Source organism: Fusarium mangiferae, assembly GCF_900044065.1.
Source record: "Fusarium mangiferae strain MRC7560 genome assembly, contig: FMAN_scaffold001, whole genome shotgun sequence".
Taxonomy (NCBI): domain Eukaryota; kingdom Fungi; phylum Ascomycota; class Sordariomycetes; order Hypocreales; family Nectriaceae; genus Fusarium; species Fusarium mangiferae.
In genome coordinates, this window is record NW_024573921.1 from 932629 (window position 1) to 948666 (window position 16038).

A 16038-nucleotide genomic window follows, 5' to 3' on the forward strand; every position below is an offset into this window, starting at 1 on the left:
GTCAAATGTGATTGAATCAGCCACGAAGCTCTACAGACACAGAATCTCCAACCTCAATTGTCGGGTATTGTGACTCTTTTTTCATAATGTCTCCTTCAGTGAAAGGTTCATGCCGCATATGTACCCCAAAGTAAACTTTGCCATCGAAGCGCCTTGTCTTTGCGAGCGTCACGAATGGCTCTTCCTTCTTTTCGCCAGTTTCTTGGTCTATACATACCATCTGACATCTGCGACATGCACCCAGAAGCCTGAAGTTCTGGCGACCAATACTCATAGAGCCCCAGCGATCCTCAGAAAAGGCTGGCTGTGCTTTATGACCAGGAGCTTGTTCGAGTGTTATATTTGCTCTAAATGATTTCTCATTAACCGGGCTTCCACCACGGTCGATGATCTGCTGGTTCAGGGCATCAACACTCGAACTATGGATTACCAACATAGGACTCTCGTTAGAGAGAAGAATCTTGGTAGGTTTCTGCTGTTCAGAGTCCGAATCAGGTGGTGATGGCACATCTGGGAAGGAACCTGGTAATGTGTGGATTTTTGAAGGCTGTTGATATCTTTGAATCTGAGCCTTGGAAAGACGGCTTTTCAGCCCCAACCCACCAGGGGGGAAGCGTGCCAAGAAACAAGGAATCCCAAGAGCATTCGAGAAAAAGGAGTTGATCCTGTCCGATGTATATATCTGTGTGCTCACCTTCTCACCACAAACTCTGGAAGATTGCCTGTCAATACTGGCGTCAATGACAGAAGGGTCTGCTGATAAAGGGATAGATATTTGGCTTGGTTGGCCGCTATGATGTGTCCCACGATATGCGATGATTAGCTCGCCCTTGCCAAAATCTAATGTTGGTCTTAACAAAGCCATCTTAGGGCAACGTTTCTGACTCAAAGCATGTCCAGACCCATGATGGACTAAGCACCATTCACGATCCCATGCTAGACCTTCTGGTCGAACCTCCCAAGGGACCCCAGACGGGATCGAGTATCCGGCGCAGCTTTTTATTGGGTAGATAGTAATAGTTTTAACCTTGAGTGCGGAAGAGTCAGGGACGTCGATGGATTTCTTGGGGTCTACATCAGAAGAATCGGTTGGTAACGTTCTTTCTTGGTAGAACTCCTTGAGGAAAGCAACAAATCCATCGACATCTGTTTTCGTGCTCATTGCACCTAGGCTAGCTCGAATGACACCGGTGGGCTTACCAGACATGATATCATTGTCTGCACCGCAACGAAACCCGGCCGAGAAATTCTTCTTCATCTCCCAAGGCTGCAAGTCCAGGGCTGAAGCAATGCCGCCTGGGCTACAAAGCCCACCGGTCCGAATGTGGATGTTTTTGAGATTCGCAAGTTTCTCAAACTCGGCAAGGCTTATCCAAGCGCCCTGGCTATTCCTTAGGTTGAAAGAAACGACAGGCCCATTTCCAAGAGTGTTTTCGTCGCTGGATACCGATGTATAAAGTTTGCAAACCGGGGCACCGTTTGCATGCCGCATATTGCTCAATTCTTGAAACATGCGTTGGGTAAGGTATGAAGTATGGGAGCTGATTTGATCCATTGGACCAAATAGTCGTCGATGTATATCCATGGCAATGTCGAGAGCCACTATGTTATGAAATGGAAGTGTCCCGTCTTCTAGCCTCTCGTGGAGGAACTGCGATTTGGGGGCATGCCACTTCTCCTTTCCAGAAACAACCATGTCTACCGTGCCTCCACCAAAATACTTGCGATTGTCGAACACCCATTCCGAAGAACGCTTCACTAACAAGGCTCCAAGATCGGGAAATCCAAAAATCTTATACAAGCTGAAGACAGTAAAGTCTGGTGCTAAGCTCGGATCGCTGAAATCGAGATAGGATGTAGCAGCAAACGAGGAGGCGTCCAATAATGTGAGAAATCGATGTTGGGGTTTGCGATACAAGTTCCGTAAGTTTTTGGCCCAAGTCAAGGGATATCTTTTGCCATCCATATGGGATTGCGCAGGATAGGCAAACAGTGTTGTTGCTGACGAGTTATCGGTCACGTTTCGGAATGGGAACTGTCCTTCAAGCCATGATCGAACATCATCATCGTCAACTGATGTACTATAAACAGCTTCCTCTCGAGCGCCGACCAAGCTTGTGTGACATCCTTGGTGATATGCATATAGAAAACCTTCTGGTTGATTCCTTATGGCTTCAACAACGAGTTTGACTCCTGCTGTGGCATTTGCGACGAACACCACATCATACTCAGTTGGGTCCGCTCCAAAGAAGGTGAGCAAATTCATACGAGCATCTTCAACGCGAGATGCTGATTGCTGCGAGGATGGTGATGCAGAGTGGGGGTTGCCATAGAGAATCGTAGTCATCTCGTGAGCGAACGAGTCCATCAATGATTTGGAACATAATGTTGTCCCGGCGTGATCAAGGTAGATCGAATCTTTTCGCAGGTCAGTACAGTTCAGAAACATATATAGGTATTATGACCTTGAATCATTGGGTATTCAGCTTCTCTAAATTGCTCCACGGCTCGGTTATAGCTTGAGTCGCCACCCAGAATAGGCACCGTCATCTTGACAGCCTATGTGCAAGATGAGTCGAGTGAAGGGAAACCAAAGTTCCCAATGTTTCAAGGTCCTTTGACACAAAACGGCCAAGCACTTCCGGTGGATATTGAGAGCTTATTATACGCCGCACAACCCTTATCATATTCTGATGAGGAATTCTATGGCACTATCACGACCGATAGAGAGTGGGAGTGGGGTGAAGAGTGGAGGAGAAGTCATGTTCAAACCAAGCCGAGGAGGGAAGTTGGTTATAATACCAGGGCCTAAAGTTGCTCCATTTTGGCTGAACAGGCTGTAAAATAAAGGAGGAGATAGGACCGACGTGGCTATGACAATATCCGAACAAATAGACATGTTATCTTGGTCAGCTGCCTTGTTGTTTGCCGCCCTTTTAGCGACTAAAGCACTGAGCATATCGGGATACTCCCCCAGATTTCAGTGTTAGTTGCAAGCGGAGATCGCCACTTTCCTGTTTCCAGGCACTGTATCAACATTCGCTGCTTGCCGACAGGCCTTTTCTCGTTGATTATTGGTCAATTTATTGCGGAGGAAAGGCACATCAGGTACCTGGTTAGCCTAGGTAGGTAAATCATTGCTTCAGACCATTTAATGATTGCGGCATCAATTGAAAACTACCTACCTACCTTACGTTGATAATAAATCAAGGTAGAGCAGGTGAGATATAGTGTTTTAGAAATCTCAGAAAATGTTACCTATCAAACAGAGAAATAGCATAGAACAATGTGATTCGGTAGGGTAGCTAAGTGTCGCGCTTTTCCTAGAGCAGCCTCAGAGCTTCTCGTTCTCGGCATCGAATCCATCTTCTTTGTAGCGGAGGCCCCGGGATCCTAGCCCGTGCTCCACTATTTCGCTTACCAGCTGAACTGCAATTCCGACTGGCCCCCAGCCTACCAACCAACTCAGCCTCTTCAACCTCACTTCACTCATCACTCGAATCGCATTGAATTGTTATCGCTGTGAAGTGAGGGCGCACATATCTCGACTCAAGCGCTATCACCCCATTGAATTTTTCTTTAAGACTGCGCTCGTCAATTAGTTTGTCTCCCCATATTCTTTGATCTCCTGCTCTTTTCCCCCCTTATCCCTCTTGCAGTTCTTCCAACTCGTCGATCCAGCCGCATCCGCAGCCTCGCGTTCTCCCTTCCTCCTCACTCTTTGACGCGGCATACCCGTCAGCGGTTCTCAAACCATTCTTCTTAATTCTTCTCACGCTCATTCTTCGCCCAGGGCGCGTTGTCCCCCAACTTTCTTCTTCATGGCGCCTCTTTGGCAACCTTCTTTTTGTTCCCTCCACTACCATTTGTCCATACGTTGTTCAAGATAACCTCTCTAACGTCGATCATGTTACCAAACCATAGATAATTCCTTTATATTCCTCGCCAAGTGCTCAATATCGATCCGCGAAGGCTCACCCAGAAACATCGCTTTCTTTCATGCCGCGTCGCGTCGCTGGCAACAATATAAACGATGGACTCGTACACATCTTTTCGCGACGCTTCAGCTCGTTCTCCGGTTGATCGTAGTTGGAGCCGAGATGACTCGCGTAACCGAGATGAGCGTCCTGACCGCGGGGACTCATTTTACCGGGGGAGATCTCCAGGTTCGTCCTCCAAAGGCGATTTTGCTTCCTGCCACCACTTGGTGGCAGGCTTCAGCACAGTGAAAATAGACAAAACTTACAAGTCTCAAGGCCACGACCGCCGCGATCGCCGCCGGTCTCGCTCTCCAGCCACTGTCGACCGCTACGAACCTAGACCCCGACGAGACGACCGAGATCGTGATGACAGACGACGCATGCAGTCACCACCTGCCAATATTGACCGATACGTACCTGGTCAGGATTCCGGGTCAACTAATCCAACTGTGAACCCCATCCCCGACCCTTCCAAGCTCCATTACCAAGTTGGCTTCTCCTACTTTGGAGAATGGTGGAGAATGAACGAGAAGATCAAGGAGGAGAAGGAGCGCATGCGTACTGGTCGACGCCGTGAACCAGAACGTGCTCGCGGCCCAGAAGATCGCGAAAAGGAGAAGGCCAGGATCCAAGCTGCCTATGATGCTTATAAAGAAGAACTTCAAGCCAAGATGGCGCGGACATTTGTTTCTGAACATAAGAAAGAGCAATGGTTCAAGGAGCGATATGTTCCGGAAATTCGTGATGATTTCAGAGGAAAGCTGAACGAATACCGACGCGGTGCTTACAGCCAGTGGGAGCAAGATCTTGAATCGGGTACTTTTGATGACTTTTCTCTTGAGGGTCTTCCCAAGAGTGAGAGTAACGGCAGTGGCGGTGTAGTTGAAAAGGAAGAGGGAGAGGCTACAGCCACAAATGAGATCCTGGGTGTTGGAGATCTGGTTCCAGTCAACGGTGCTGACATCCGCGACGAGAGCCAGTTCCAGCCAACTCTCTTGATCAAGACCATCGCCCCACATGTTAGCCGCCAGAACCTCGAGGCCTTTTGTAAGGAACATCTCGGCGAGGAGGAGGGTGGCTTCAAGTGGCTTTCTTTATCTGATCCCAACCCAAGTAAGCGGTACCACCGTATTGGTTGGGTCATGCTTCATTCTTCATCCGAAACATCACTCCCCGTAGACCGCGTTGAACCCAAGGATGAGGATGGTGATGAGGCGATAACATCTCCTCAGCCGGTATCTACTGCCGACAAGGCTCTGGAGGCCATCAACGGTAAGACTGTCAAAGATGAGGTCAGAGGAGACTTTGTTTGCCACGTTGGAGTCCACAACCCACCTGTCCATCCCCGAAAGAAGGCCCTGTGGGATCTCTTCTCCGCCCCTGAGCGCATCGACAAGGACCTCTTGCTTGTTCAGCGAATTGTCAACAAATTTGAGGAAGAATTCGGATCCGATTTCCAAGCCACTCTGAAAATCGAAGAAAAGGTCGAAGACCTGAGAAACGGAGGTCAGCTTCAACCAGCTGTGGTTCCAACCCCTGTCAAGAAAGTCAAGAAGATCAGGGAAGTGGGAATGGACGAAGCTATGGACGAGGAAGAAGACGGCGTCATTGAAATTGAGGAAGAAGAGGAAGAGGAGGAGGGGGCCGTAGAAGATGAAGAAGTTGATGACGAGGATCTCTTGGTAAAGAAGAAGCAACTTGATCTTCTGATTGAATATTTGCGCCGCGTCTTCAACTTCTGCTTCTTTTGTGTTTTCGAAAGTGATTCAGTTCACGAACTTACACGAAAATGCCCTGGTGGCCATTTGCGCAGACCCCGCAGCACACTTTCGTCTGCCGCGAAAGCTGTTGCTAGAGCCAGCGCCAATGGAGAGCCCTTCCCAGGCAAGAAGAGGGGCGAAGGAGCAGAAGAGAACGAGGGCGAGCTTACTGAAGGTGAAAAGAAGTTTCGAAACGCCTCAAACAAAACGGAGCAGCAACTGCTTCGAGCGTTTAACTGGGTTAAAACTTTTGAAGATAAGCTTACCCAGATTCTGGACCCTCAGTCTGTTGATATTCGAAAGCTTGGTGGCCGACCTGCTGACGAAGCTGTCGATGAAGAGCTTCTTAAACATGTGAAGCAGGAGGACGAACACAAATGGCGGTGCAAAGCTCCCGAGTGCTCCAAGTTGTTCAAGGAAGAGCATTTTTGGCGCAAGCACGTTGAGAAGCGCCACGGTGATTGGCTTGATAACCTGAGGCAAGAGGTAAGTTCTCGCCGCGTCACATTTCATCGTGCTGTACTAACCAAGATATTTAGTTTGAACTCATAAACTCATATGTAATGGACCCCTCTCACATTGCACCCTCAAGAACCGACGCAAACTCAAATGGTCACTTCCCGCCTTCCAATGGCCAATCCAGTAGCGGAACACCACGAGGCTTCAACCTGCAGAACTTTACCATGAACGGTATGATGGGAGGAGGTATGCCTGGCTTTCCCATGGCTCCAGGCAACTTTTCGCCCATGTTTGCAAACATGCAATCTGGAAGTTGGAACCCTATGGACGAACGCTCTGGCGGAGGACCTATCCGTCGTGGAGGAATGGGTGGCGGACGAGGCCAATACCGCTCTGGACCTTATGATCGCCGAGGCGGCAACCGTTTTGACGGTGGTCGTAACCGCAATGGCGGGTCACGCTGGGGTGACGGCGCTGGAGGCGCTGCAGGCGGGCCTCGGGAGGCAGTCCAGGGCCGAAGCCTCAAGAGTTATGAGGATTTGGACCAGGTTTCGGGTGGTGGAAGTGGTGAGCTCAATTACTAAACTGCTCATTATGCTTTCCTTCCAGAGCAATGCGATTTGGACGCTTCGGAGTTTGCTACTTTTCTTAATATCAATCACTAGGTACCTGGATCATGGAAAGGTCGCTGCCTTTAGACTTTATGTATCATATGCCTACACATGTTGCTCTCATGCTGGTTTTTGATGGACAAATAGCCCTGAAAATAATGGTTACCTACAGAATGCTTCTTAGATCCAATTGTTGCCCCCTATCCTCCTGCTCAAAGGTCTCAAGAAACTGAGGAGATGCCTAGAAGGCGGTCGTAATTCTGCACATAATCCTGTGGACCTTACTGGTAGGAACCCTGATGCAAGTTCGAACGGTGCAAACGAAGGCTTCATGCGTGATTCAATTAGCTTAGTTGCTATACTGTAGAAGCGTTCCTAGTCCAGTACACCTATGAAGAAGTACTTCAACTTTGATCCAGTCCTAGAAACTGAGAATGCCTTAGCGGAAGAACCTGTAAGCTTATGCTACAATATCTGGACTATCCAGAATACTCCAATCTTTACAGGTCCCGATCGAAGTTTTTAAATGGCAGTGAGTTCGTTGAGATCTCGGTGAGTCTCGGTGAAGATAAGCTAGCGCAGAGGCAGAGGGAACTCATGTACTTTGCCTGGCCAATGATATCCTGCGATAAGATATTTTCGCGGCCACACATCCCCACCGCCCACCTTTTTTTTCTCCAGGCTTGTCCAACTCTGCCATCGCGAACGCATTGAGGCTCGGATCTCTCAAAACTTCAAGATCGCAAAAATGGGACTCCTCGCAGAAAACAAGACGTAAGGGGCACATGGTCTCAAAACGCGTTCTTCTACAGCATGCGCTAACCAACTACAGTCGACGGAAGATCAACAAGGATCCAAACAACACAAAATGGACTAAAGATACGAATACTTTCGGCCAGAAGATCCTGCGAGCTCAAGGCTGGCAACCGGGCCAGTTCCTCGGAGCACAAGATGCGCCGCACTCGGAATTGCACACGGCCGCCAACGCCTCATATATTCGTGTGGTGCTTAAGGATGACATGAAGGGACTGGGCTTCAGCAAGTCGAAAGAGGATGAAGTTACTGGCCTAGATGTCTTCCAAGATCTGCTCAGTCGACTCAACGGAAAGACGGATGATGCTATCGAGGAGGATCAACAAGCGCGACTCGCTGTGAAGACGCACCACTTTGTTGAGCAACGATACGGAGCCATGAAGTTTGTCTACGGTGGCCTACTGGTGGGCGATGAGATGAAGGGAGTGGAAGAGAAGAAGGCCGACCAGCAAACAGAGTCAAACTCCGACGATGACGTTGTCATGGAGTCTGCCCCTGCACTGAAAGAATCCAAAAAGGAGAAGAAGTCTAAGAAGAGAAAGGCAACCGACGAGGAGGAGGAGGTGGAAACTTCAAGTCGAGAAACGGATTCGAAGAGCAAGAAAAGACGCAAGGAAGAGCGAAAAGTACAGGAGGGCGACATTGACGACGCCAGGGCCAAGAAGAAGAAAGAGAAAAAAGACAAGAAGGAGAGGTCTCTCAAAAAGTCTACAGAGGATATCTCAGACGACGAGAACGTCGAAGAGCGCTCAAAGAAGCGAAAGTCCAAGTCCAAGTCCAAGTCCAAGAGCCGATCCCCCGAGGGCTCAGACGAAGAAAAGGTGAAGGAAAAGAAGTCTAAGAAAGATAAGAAAGATAAGAAGAAGCGCAAGAAGGAAGAGCAAGCATCCGAATCAACCAGCACATCGGTCACGCAGAACTCTACACCCACGGCTTCGGTCCCCGGAACAGGAGCCACAACACCATCTGGCACATCGACACCTAGAGGGAGCAGGAATTTTGTGCGGTCACGATTTATTGCACAGAAGCGACAGGCTGTGCTTGACACCAAGGCACTGAACCAGGTATGTACTACTCGTCACAGATACATGGCCAGGTTACTAAACTTATACAGATTTTCATGGTTAAAGCATAGAATACGAAGATGTAAACAGGTTGCTTGGATGCGCACTTAGAAGCACCTAGACTAGATGGTTGCGGATATCTTTAGTGTAACTGTCGGATATACGAATGTATATATTGCATTGTTGCGGAGGCGTCAGGTCGCATGGTAATGTTGGAAGAATATTTTATTGCATTATGAAATAGCTGAACCAGCATTTTACGGTAAAGGCATCTTGCTCAGCAGAAACAGCTTCGATTGGGTGAACAGGACGAGTTGCTTAATTTGTCATCGTGGGATACAGTTCCTTGACAAATTTGTAGCATGGATTTCTATATTAAACTTGCAAATCACGACTCCTTCGTCACAAGGTCGGGATGCAGAAAATTGGATAACATCGTTTCATTTTGCTGAGTATCTCAACATCTCAACTGGCTTCGCATCTTCGTAGACTAATTACCAAACGCAAGCAAAACAATACTCGAGGGCCCAAACGTCCTGCAATTCGCCATCATGATACTAATAATACAACAGTGCCAGTTCTTTCAATTTGTCGTCTTCTCATTTCATTTATTTAGCAGCGTTCTTGCCGAAATTGCTGTTACAGTTGTCAATATCAGAGACCAGAATTGATGTGATAACAGTGACGTACTTGTGGAAAAACTGACTGAACAAGCCACCCTTTGCTTGTTGGTCCGACATACTCGCACGACGGGCGGCGTTGGCATCGCCGGCTCGCTTCTGTTCGCTGAGGCTGGCAAAGGCTGGCATGAAGCCTGAGCTCTGATGAATGTGATGTTAGTAGACTGATATTTACAAAAGAGGTGTAAGACGAAACTTACTCGGCGACGGCTGCTGACGTTGCCAGTAGGAGCAGTTTGAGGAGCACCGGAATCCATGGTGTGGATTATTTGGAGTGATTGAAGTGAGTACTGGGTTGATTCGTGGGTTTGGATGTGTATCCTTCGTTGTTATGGCCTGGCAGTAGTGTTTGGGGTATAATGTAGGTAGGTGGTTTGATAGAGAAAAAGGTTGGGCTAAATGGAGGGGAGCAGATGAGTTTATATCTTGTGAGAGGGGGAGAGATCAGGCCAGTCTACGCTGATCCATGGACCTTTCCCTCTCTTGTTGCAGCAAAAGGGAAGAGCGAGTGCTACTCTGTCTGAGCTAGGGATGCCTCGACCAAGCCAGGGCTTGATCTCGCGTGCCACGGGAAGATGTCAATCACCCATCATCACTGTAGAGCTGCAAGCGAACTGGCCAATAGATGCATCAATACATAAGCTTTGCCGGACATCCCATTCAAACGTGCCGGCCATCCTTTTTGGAGCATAGCCAACCAGACCATGACAAAAGTGGCGTCCTCATTCGCCTCTGTTTTGCTGTCTGTGACAGTTCCCTTGGGGAGCTGTTATGGCCAACCAGCACGTTGCGATCGTCGCATACTGGAAAAGCTTCCCTACGAATCTGAGGTAAAGTTTCGAGGGGGTCGAAACGGTGAAACGATGCGCATCTCGCTTGTGAACAGTGAGCATCATGACTCTTTGATCCCTTTACTAAGACCGCCGATCCCTCCTACAATCCAAACGCGGAGAACCCAGGAGGTCTTGTCAATGCCTCAAAGCAGAGCTGACAGAGGTCACACCACCCATCAACTTGGCAGGGGAATCACAACCGCCAGTAACTTTACGCGGGGAAGGACGCCACAGGCGTTTACTATCCCCAGGCCGCAACCGACAAGTAGCTACCTGGTAGGTACTGGTTGCTTGCAGGCAGCGTTGCATTTTACAAAGTTCATGAGGATCAATTGCCTACTCCGAGCTGCTTGTTTGCTTCCTCGAGACGCGGGGCGATGTGGTACTGTGAAAATTACGTAGGTACAAGGTGCAGGCACATCCTCGATAGCCGTCATGAATAACAGACGTCAAAGTCGTCTCTGGATCTCAATGACGAGGTTTGAAGTGGATGCACCCGTCCTAGCCTGCAGACACGCGGGGCGGGGCTCAAGGGTCGTGGGGCCGATCTGTTCGGAGCCGTGGGGCCCATGAGCCCATCGAGAGACAAAGCTGACAAGGAAGATGCCGAAAGCGGGGGAACGCAGTAGCTGGACTCGCAACTTTCGCAACTTGCAGTTGTGGGTTATCATGTAATGCCATCGATCACATGAACAATAATCAGGCTCGCAGACACTAATACCAGTCTACCATTAGACACATTAGGACAATACTAACTGCCGAGAATCCTCAAAACAAGGGTCCAGCTGTCGTGTGCGTAATCACCGTCAACGATGTGAATTGCTTCATTACTTGTGGGGCGCTATCTCTGAGACAAGCTTCACTGACGACACGACTCCATCTTAAGCCTCGATTCCCGTCTCTAGTCAGGGTCCATCCTCATCAGCCATCATCTCGTCAGGGGACCCCTAATCTCAGATCCAGACGTACATACGTATGCTTGAACGGGGTTTCCCAATTTGTTTCTTATTTCGTCTAGTCATGATACTACCAGCTGCACCGGGTCCTCTAGATGCCGCTCTCTAAGACACACAGCAGGCATCATACGTATCTTTCCTTTGTTCTTATTTTTACCTATTACAGATCCGTAAAAAACTTTTTACTCCTTCTCTAATCTCACCGCGGGGTTCCGCTCGATGAAGTTGAGATCAACCTTGTGGCCCAGCAGCTCTCGGATGTTAGAGATCTTGTACTTGATCATGGTCGGTCGCTCCAGGGACAGACCCCAGCCAAACACCCGCATGTCCTTTGGCAGGCCCATGGGTTCCAGCATTTCAGGTCGGAACATGCCACTGTTTCCGATCTCCACCAACTTGCCCAGACCCTCGTGATAGCTGAAGATTTCCATACTGGGCTCGGTGTAAGGGTTGTAGGCCGGCTTGAACTTGAGGTTGGTGATGCCCATCTTGGCAAAGAAGACTTCCATGAACTCCATCAAACCACCAAGGGTAAGACCGTAGTCGGCGATAACACCCTCAACCTGATGGAATTCAGCCAAATGGGTTGCGTCAACTGTCTCATTTCGGAAGACACGATCAATAGAGAAGTATCGCGCTGAAGGTGGGCGTCCGTCAGGTCCCTTCTGCGCTGCTAGCTTGTAAAGCATAGCCGTTGAAATGGCAGTAGTGTGGGTTCGGAGCACCAGTCTCTTAGTCTCCTCCGCTGACCAGGGGTATCTGTAACCGATTGATCCAAACTTGCCGTTCTGGTGGACCTGCTTGATGTTCTCCCAGTACTCCTCTGTGTTCTGTCCTTCCTCTGATCGTGGCGCGTCTCCCACCTTGGGGTCTGAGATGTAGAAGGTATCCTGAAGATCACGGGCGGGGTGCTGCTGGGGCACGAAGAGGGCATCGAAGTTCCAGAACCCAGTCTCGACAAACTTGTTGGTAGGCATCTCCTCGAAACCCATCTCGAAGAAAATCTGTCGGAATTCGTGTCGGACCTTGTTCAGGGGGTGAAGTGCGCCAGCATTTTGGTCCGCGCCGAGAGCCTTGAAGTTGTAGGGCTTGAAGTTGGCAGTCTTCCATGATCCAGAAGCAATCATGTCGGCTGTCAAGTCGGTCTCCTCCTTCTGAATCTCGAGGGCGAACTTGGGCCCCTTTTCAATCTTGAAGCTGATGACCTTTTGCATCTTGATAAGTTTTCGTTTTCGCAGATCGGTCAAGATTTTGGGCTCGTGTGTCCGTGTCTCCTTGATCTTCTGTAGCTGCGCTCGGGTGACATCTTCGATGGACTCAGCCTGTTACTTGAGGTTAGCTCACAGTTGGATCCAAATCCATATATAGAACTTATGAGCTCGACATACAGTAGCTACCAGCTTGCCGTCGGCGCTCTTCTTAATCCACTTTTCCTTGAAAGCCTTGCCCTGTCCGACTTTGGTCACCGTCTTGTCGCCAATGGCCTTCTCAAGGTCCTGGATCGATAACCCCTCCACGGCGTTTCGAAGCGCCTCAAAAACACGCGCCTCATGACTACCATGCTCGGCAATTTGCTCCGCTTCGGGCTCTAGGATAGCCTCTTCTTTATCAATTGTCTCGTATGTGATCATAGATCGCGAAGCCAGACGATCAAGTGCAGCCTTGATGTCCTGGAAGGCGATGGCGGGGAAGGCCTCTGAGGAGAGCAAGGGGCTTTTTTCCGACAGGGCCTGAAGGATCTGGGAGGTGAGATCCCCTGAAGGAGCAGAGCTTGAAGTCGTCATGTCGGAGGATTCTGGGTTGTGAGGAGCCAAGAGAAAATGGCGAGCTGGCTCTTCTTGACCTGTCGTTGTTCGTCTGAGTCACGGAGGGCAGAAATTATTTGGGCCGTTGGAGTGCTGCGTCGCCCACCATAGCGGTCCGATGGCGGGGTACTCTGGTAGGTGCTTGTGGGAAGGCATCTGTCCCGCCATCATCGGGCCATTCTTTTTCCGGCCAGGGTGCTAAAAGTAGGACCCAGGTATCTTAGGTACCTAGGTATGGATGAGTCTGCCGATGCACCTAAGCCCTGGCGGTTGTTACATGTAATCCCTGCAATCTTATCATGGCGCCTCAAGTCGCTTCATGTTGCAACAACTCACTTCAATTCACGAGCCTGCTGTAGTCGATATCATACATTCCCATAGCGCCAGTCGAAACTGCATTGCTATACATACCTTGAATCTATTAGACAACTCTCTGCTGCAGCCATATACCCTCCACCAACACTTCATGAGCCACACGTGCTTCTCCTGAGCTGTCACCCTGCTCGTGCAGAACTAGCTCCCCTTCAGATGCAGATGTAGATGACGATACTCGAGAATGAGCGATGATGCCTCGCCGAGCTCTACGGCGCCGAATGAAGCTTCCACGGCCGAATCAGTCAATGTTTCATCCGGCAGCCGTGTCACATGGAACCTACCACGCGAGCATTCGAGATCAGCTCGGTCGCGCGCCCAGTTGCACCCTCAGCGTCGCAAGAAGAATAAAAGCAGGAAGAAGCGCAACCCTGGATTAGCGAGAAAGTTGGAATTTGTCACACATTTGCTCAGGAGTCTTGATACCCTGGTTTTCGCGGAGCTGAGTGGCCTGTACTATATGGAGTATGTTCGACTACTTGCGCATCTTTCCCGAACTCCGCTTACCAGTGATGTCCCTCTAGGTGCTCAATGTTTCGATTCATCCTAAGATCTGTTGGCCAGTACTTATACCTCACGCCGAAGGATGAATCATTTCCGTTCTTAATGCCTGCGAGTCCTATACACGTGTGTCTCGTTCTCATTCCCAACCTCATCTGCATACTTCTGCATATCTTTGTTTCTCTGCCTGTCGGTCCTGACTACCACCGAGGCTATATGCACGGTGGCCTGGTGATCGACTTCATAGGGCAAAAGCCACCCACCTCTCGCATTTACTATGTTCTAGCAGATGTCATGATCCTCGCCGTCCAATGCCTAATGCTGACGGTCCATACTGAGCGGGAGAGATTGCGGGTAACTCTTAAGACCTTCCGACCTATGGTGCCTGACGTGGCTCAGGAGATGGGTCCTACCATAGAAGATCTGGATGCGGAAGAGCGTGGGGTATCAAGGGACATGCCCAGCTCATTACCAGCTGATGAGGAGGACGGCATCGAGTTGCAACCCTTGCGACGCACCAGTACAACTGAAGAGGTCAACTCAACCTCGGGAGAATCAGAGCCGTCGGCTAGAGAACCACCGATCGATGAACCAACACGGTCACATCTGTCTGATGTCCTGAGCTCCGGGAATGCGATCATCGGCGAATATCATGTCCTTCACTCACTTCACAATGCAGCGTTGAATATTGAGAGAACAGCCGCATATTCTCTCCGTACAATTAGCTATGGGGCAACTATGGCTTCCATTGAAGCGCGGAGACGAGGTCTCAATGTGCCAGCTCGAACAGTTCAGAACGATAGACAATGATATCAATTTAGCGCGTTTGAATAACTTCCAAGGTCGGAAATCGGAAAATATAAATGGATTATCCTGTGCTTTTACGCTATCTTTCTTCCAACATTACCAACGCCAGTGCCTTTAACAGAAACAATGATATCATTCGTATCGTCCCCAACGTCCCTCAAACCCCAGCTGCTTGCGCCAAATGTCTTCAGATCCCTCGCGAGGATAACCATCTCTTCGTTTGCGAGCACTTCCCTACCGATTCTCAGACGGCCAACATCCTCCGACCCCATAGCCATAAGCACAAGCATAGTCTTGGCTGAAACCTGGGTTGCACAGCCACCTTGGGAGATGTTCTCCAGTAGCTGGAAAGCGCACTGCTTTCCAATATCCTCAGGAACAATACCGCCCTGGGGAGGAACGACAACGTCTGCAGAGTAGAGAATTCCAACAGCGCTTGACTCAGCGACCAAACTCAAGCCGAATCCTATTCCAAGCCGTCTCTTGCTTCCTGCCTTGTCGCCAGTGGGTACAAGAGGTGCTTGGTCATACTGCGCAGCGATATGGATGTCGGAAACCAAAGGATTCAGGATCTCTCGTGCTGAGTGAATCATGCGGGCGTTGTTGGAGGCAGATACTCCAGTACAGTATGCGACACCGCGAATGCGCTTTATCCGACCAGGGCTTCGGTTGAGATGCAGAGTCTTCGGTAGTCGCACTTGACTTGCAAATCGCAACTCCACACAGCCACCGCCACCCTTTCCACCGGGTCCAGCGCATGATCGTTGAAGTACCCTAAGCTCTATGCGCGCGGGAGGGATGCCAAACAAGGCAAAGAGAGGGAGGATGGCAGTTCGGAAAGAATCGACGGATATGTCTCCTGTCTCGGTGGACGATGTGATAACGCCAGGGCCAGTGAATCGGACGTTCATGTGCGCCTTGGAAAAGGGCGCAAGTAAACAGAGAGGCATAAGGAAGTAGGTGACGCCGCGGGTATTGTTAACAGAGATGTTGTGCTCAATGACATCGCCGTCGGAAGCGCCAAAACCAGCGATAGTTCCGGTGATCAGGCCAGGGTGATATGTTATAGTGGTACCGGTATAAGAGATTTGCATGGAACTGCCATTGGTGACAGCCTCAAGCAGGCGCAAGAAGGAAATCTCATGGGGGGCAAGACCTGGATTCGTAGGCGATGTGCTTCGGATTTTGGAAATGTGGATAGGTCTACCAGTCAGCGTCGAGAGAATTAGACGCTGGGTGAAGGATCTATGTCCTGTGAATCGGAGGAATTCTGGCGTGGAATTCGACATTTTGCTGCTGTTTCCTTGGAGTCGCAATATTTCAGCCCGCCAGCGAGTACCAAACAAAAATTAATTTCTGCCACTGGAAAAGTTGTCTTTGCAGCCTAATGTAGAAGG

The 16038-nt window shown here is 49.7% G+C and overlaps 7 protein-coding genes across 7 annotated transcripts; 3 read left to right on the top strand and 4 right to left on the bottom strand.

Moving 5' to 3' along the window:
• Positions 1-16: 16 nt before the first annotated feature.
• Positions 17-2550, bottom strand: FMAN_00816 (putative molybdenum cofactor sulfurase HxB protein; the record flags this gene model as incomplete). The annotated part of the gene is made up of 2 exons (XM_041827775.1): positions 17-2418; positions 2466-2550. The coding sequence occupies 2 exons, from the start codon at positions 2548-2550 to the stop codon at positions 17-19; spliced, it is 2487 nt and encodes an 828-aa protein (XP_041676149.1).
• Positions 2551-4033: 1483 nt separating this feature from the next.
• On the top strand, positions 4034-6783 carry FMAN_00817 (uncharacterized protein; the record flags this gene model as incomplete). Its single annotated transcript, XM_041827786.1, has 3 exons — positions 4034-4166; positions 4257-6226; positions 6280-6783. The coding sequence occupies 3 exons, from the start codon at positions 4034-4036 to the stop codon at positions 6781-6783; spliced, it is 2607 nt and encodes an 868-aa protein (XP_041676150.1).
• A 775-nt stretch (positions 6784-7558) lies between these two features.
• FMAN_00818 (uncharacterized protein) lies at positions 7559-8758 on the top strand (the record flags this gene model as incomplete). The annotated part of the gene is made up of 3 exons (XM_041827797.1): positions 7559-7584; positions 7643-8687; positions 8738-8758. The coding sequence occupies 3 exons, from the start codon at positions 7559-7561 to the stop codon at positions 8756-8758; spliced, it is 1092 nt and encodes a 363-aa protein (XP_041676151.1).
• Positions 8759-9295: 537 nt separating this feature from the next.
• FMAN_00819 (uncharacterized protein) lies at positions 9296-9624 on the bottom strand (the record flags this gene model as incomplete). Its single annotated transcript, XM_041827808.1, has 3 exons — positions 9296-9323; positions 9378-9508; positions 9568-9624. The coding sequence occupies 3 exons, from the start codon at positions 9622-9624 to the stop codon at positions 9296-9298; spliced, it is 216 nt and encodes a 71-aa protein (XP_041676152.1).
• A 1714-nt stretch (positions 9625-11338) lies between these two features.
• FMAN_00820 (putative phenylalanine-tRNA ligase beta chain) lies at positions 11339-12940 on the bottom strand (the record flags this gene model as incomplete). The annotated part of the gene is made up of 2 exons (XM_041827819.1): positions 11339-12478; positions 12545-12940. 2 exons carry the CDS (start codon positions 12938-12940, stop codon positions 11339-11341), a joined length of 1536 nt encoding a protein of 511 aa, XP_041676153.1.
• Positions 12941-13517: 577 nt separating this feature from the next.
• Positions 13518-14644, top strand: FMAN_00821 (uncharacterized protein; the record flags this gene model as incomplete). The annotated part of the gene is made up of 2 exons (XM_041827830.1): positions 13518-13798; positions 13858-14644. The coding sequence occupies 2 exons, from the start codon at positions 13518-13520 to the stop codon at positions 14642-14644; spliced, it is 1068 nt and encodes a 355-aa protein (XP_041676154.1).
• A 71-nt stretch (positions 14645-14715) lies between these two features.
• On the bottom strand, positions 14716-15930 carry FMAN_00822 (related to RNA 3`-terminal phosphate cyclase-like protein; the record flags this gene model as incomplete). The annotated part of the gene is made up of 1 exon (XM_041827842.1): positions 14716-15930. One exon carries the CDS (start codon positions 15928-15930, stop codon positions 14716-14718), a length of 1215 nt encoding a protein of 404 aa, XP_041676155.1.
• Between the last annotated feature and the right edge of the window lie 108 nt (positions 15931-16038).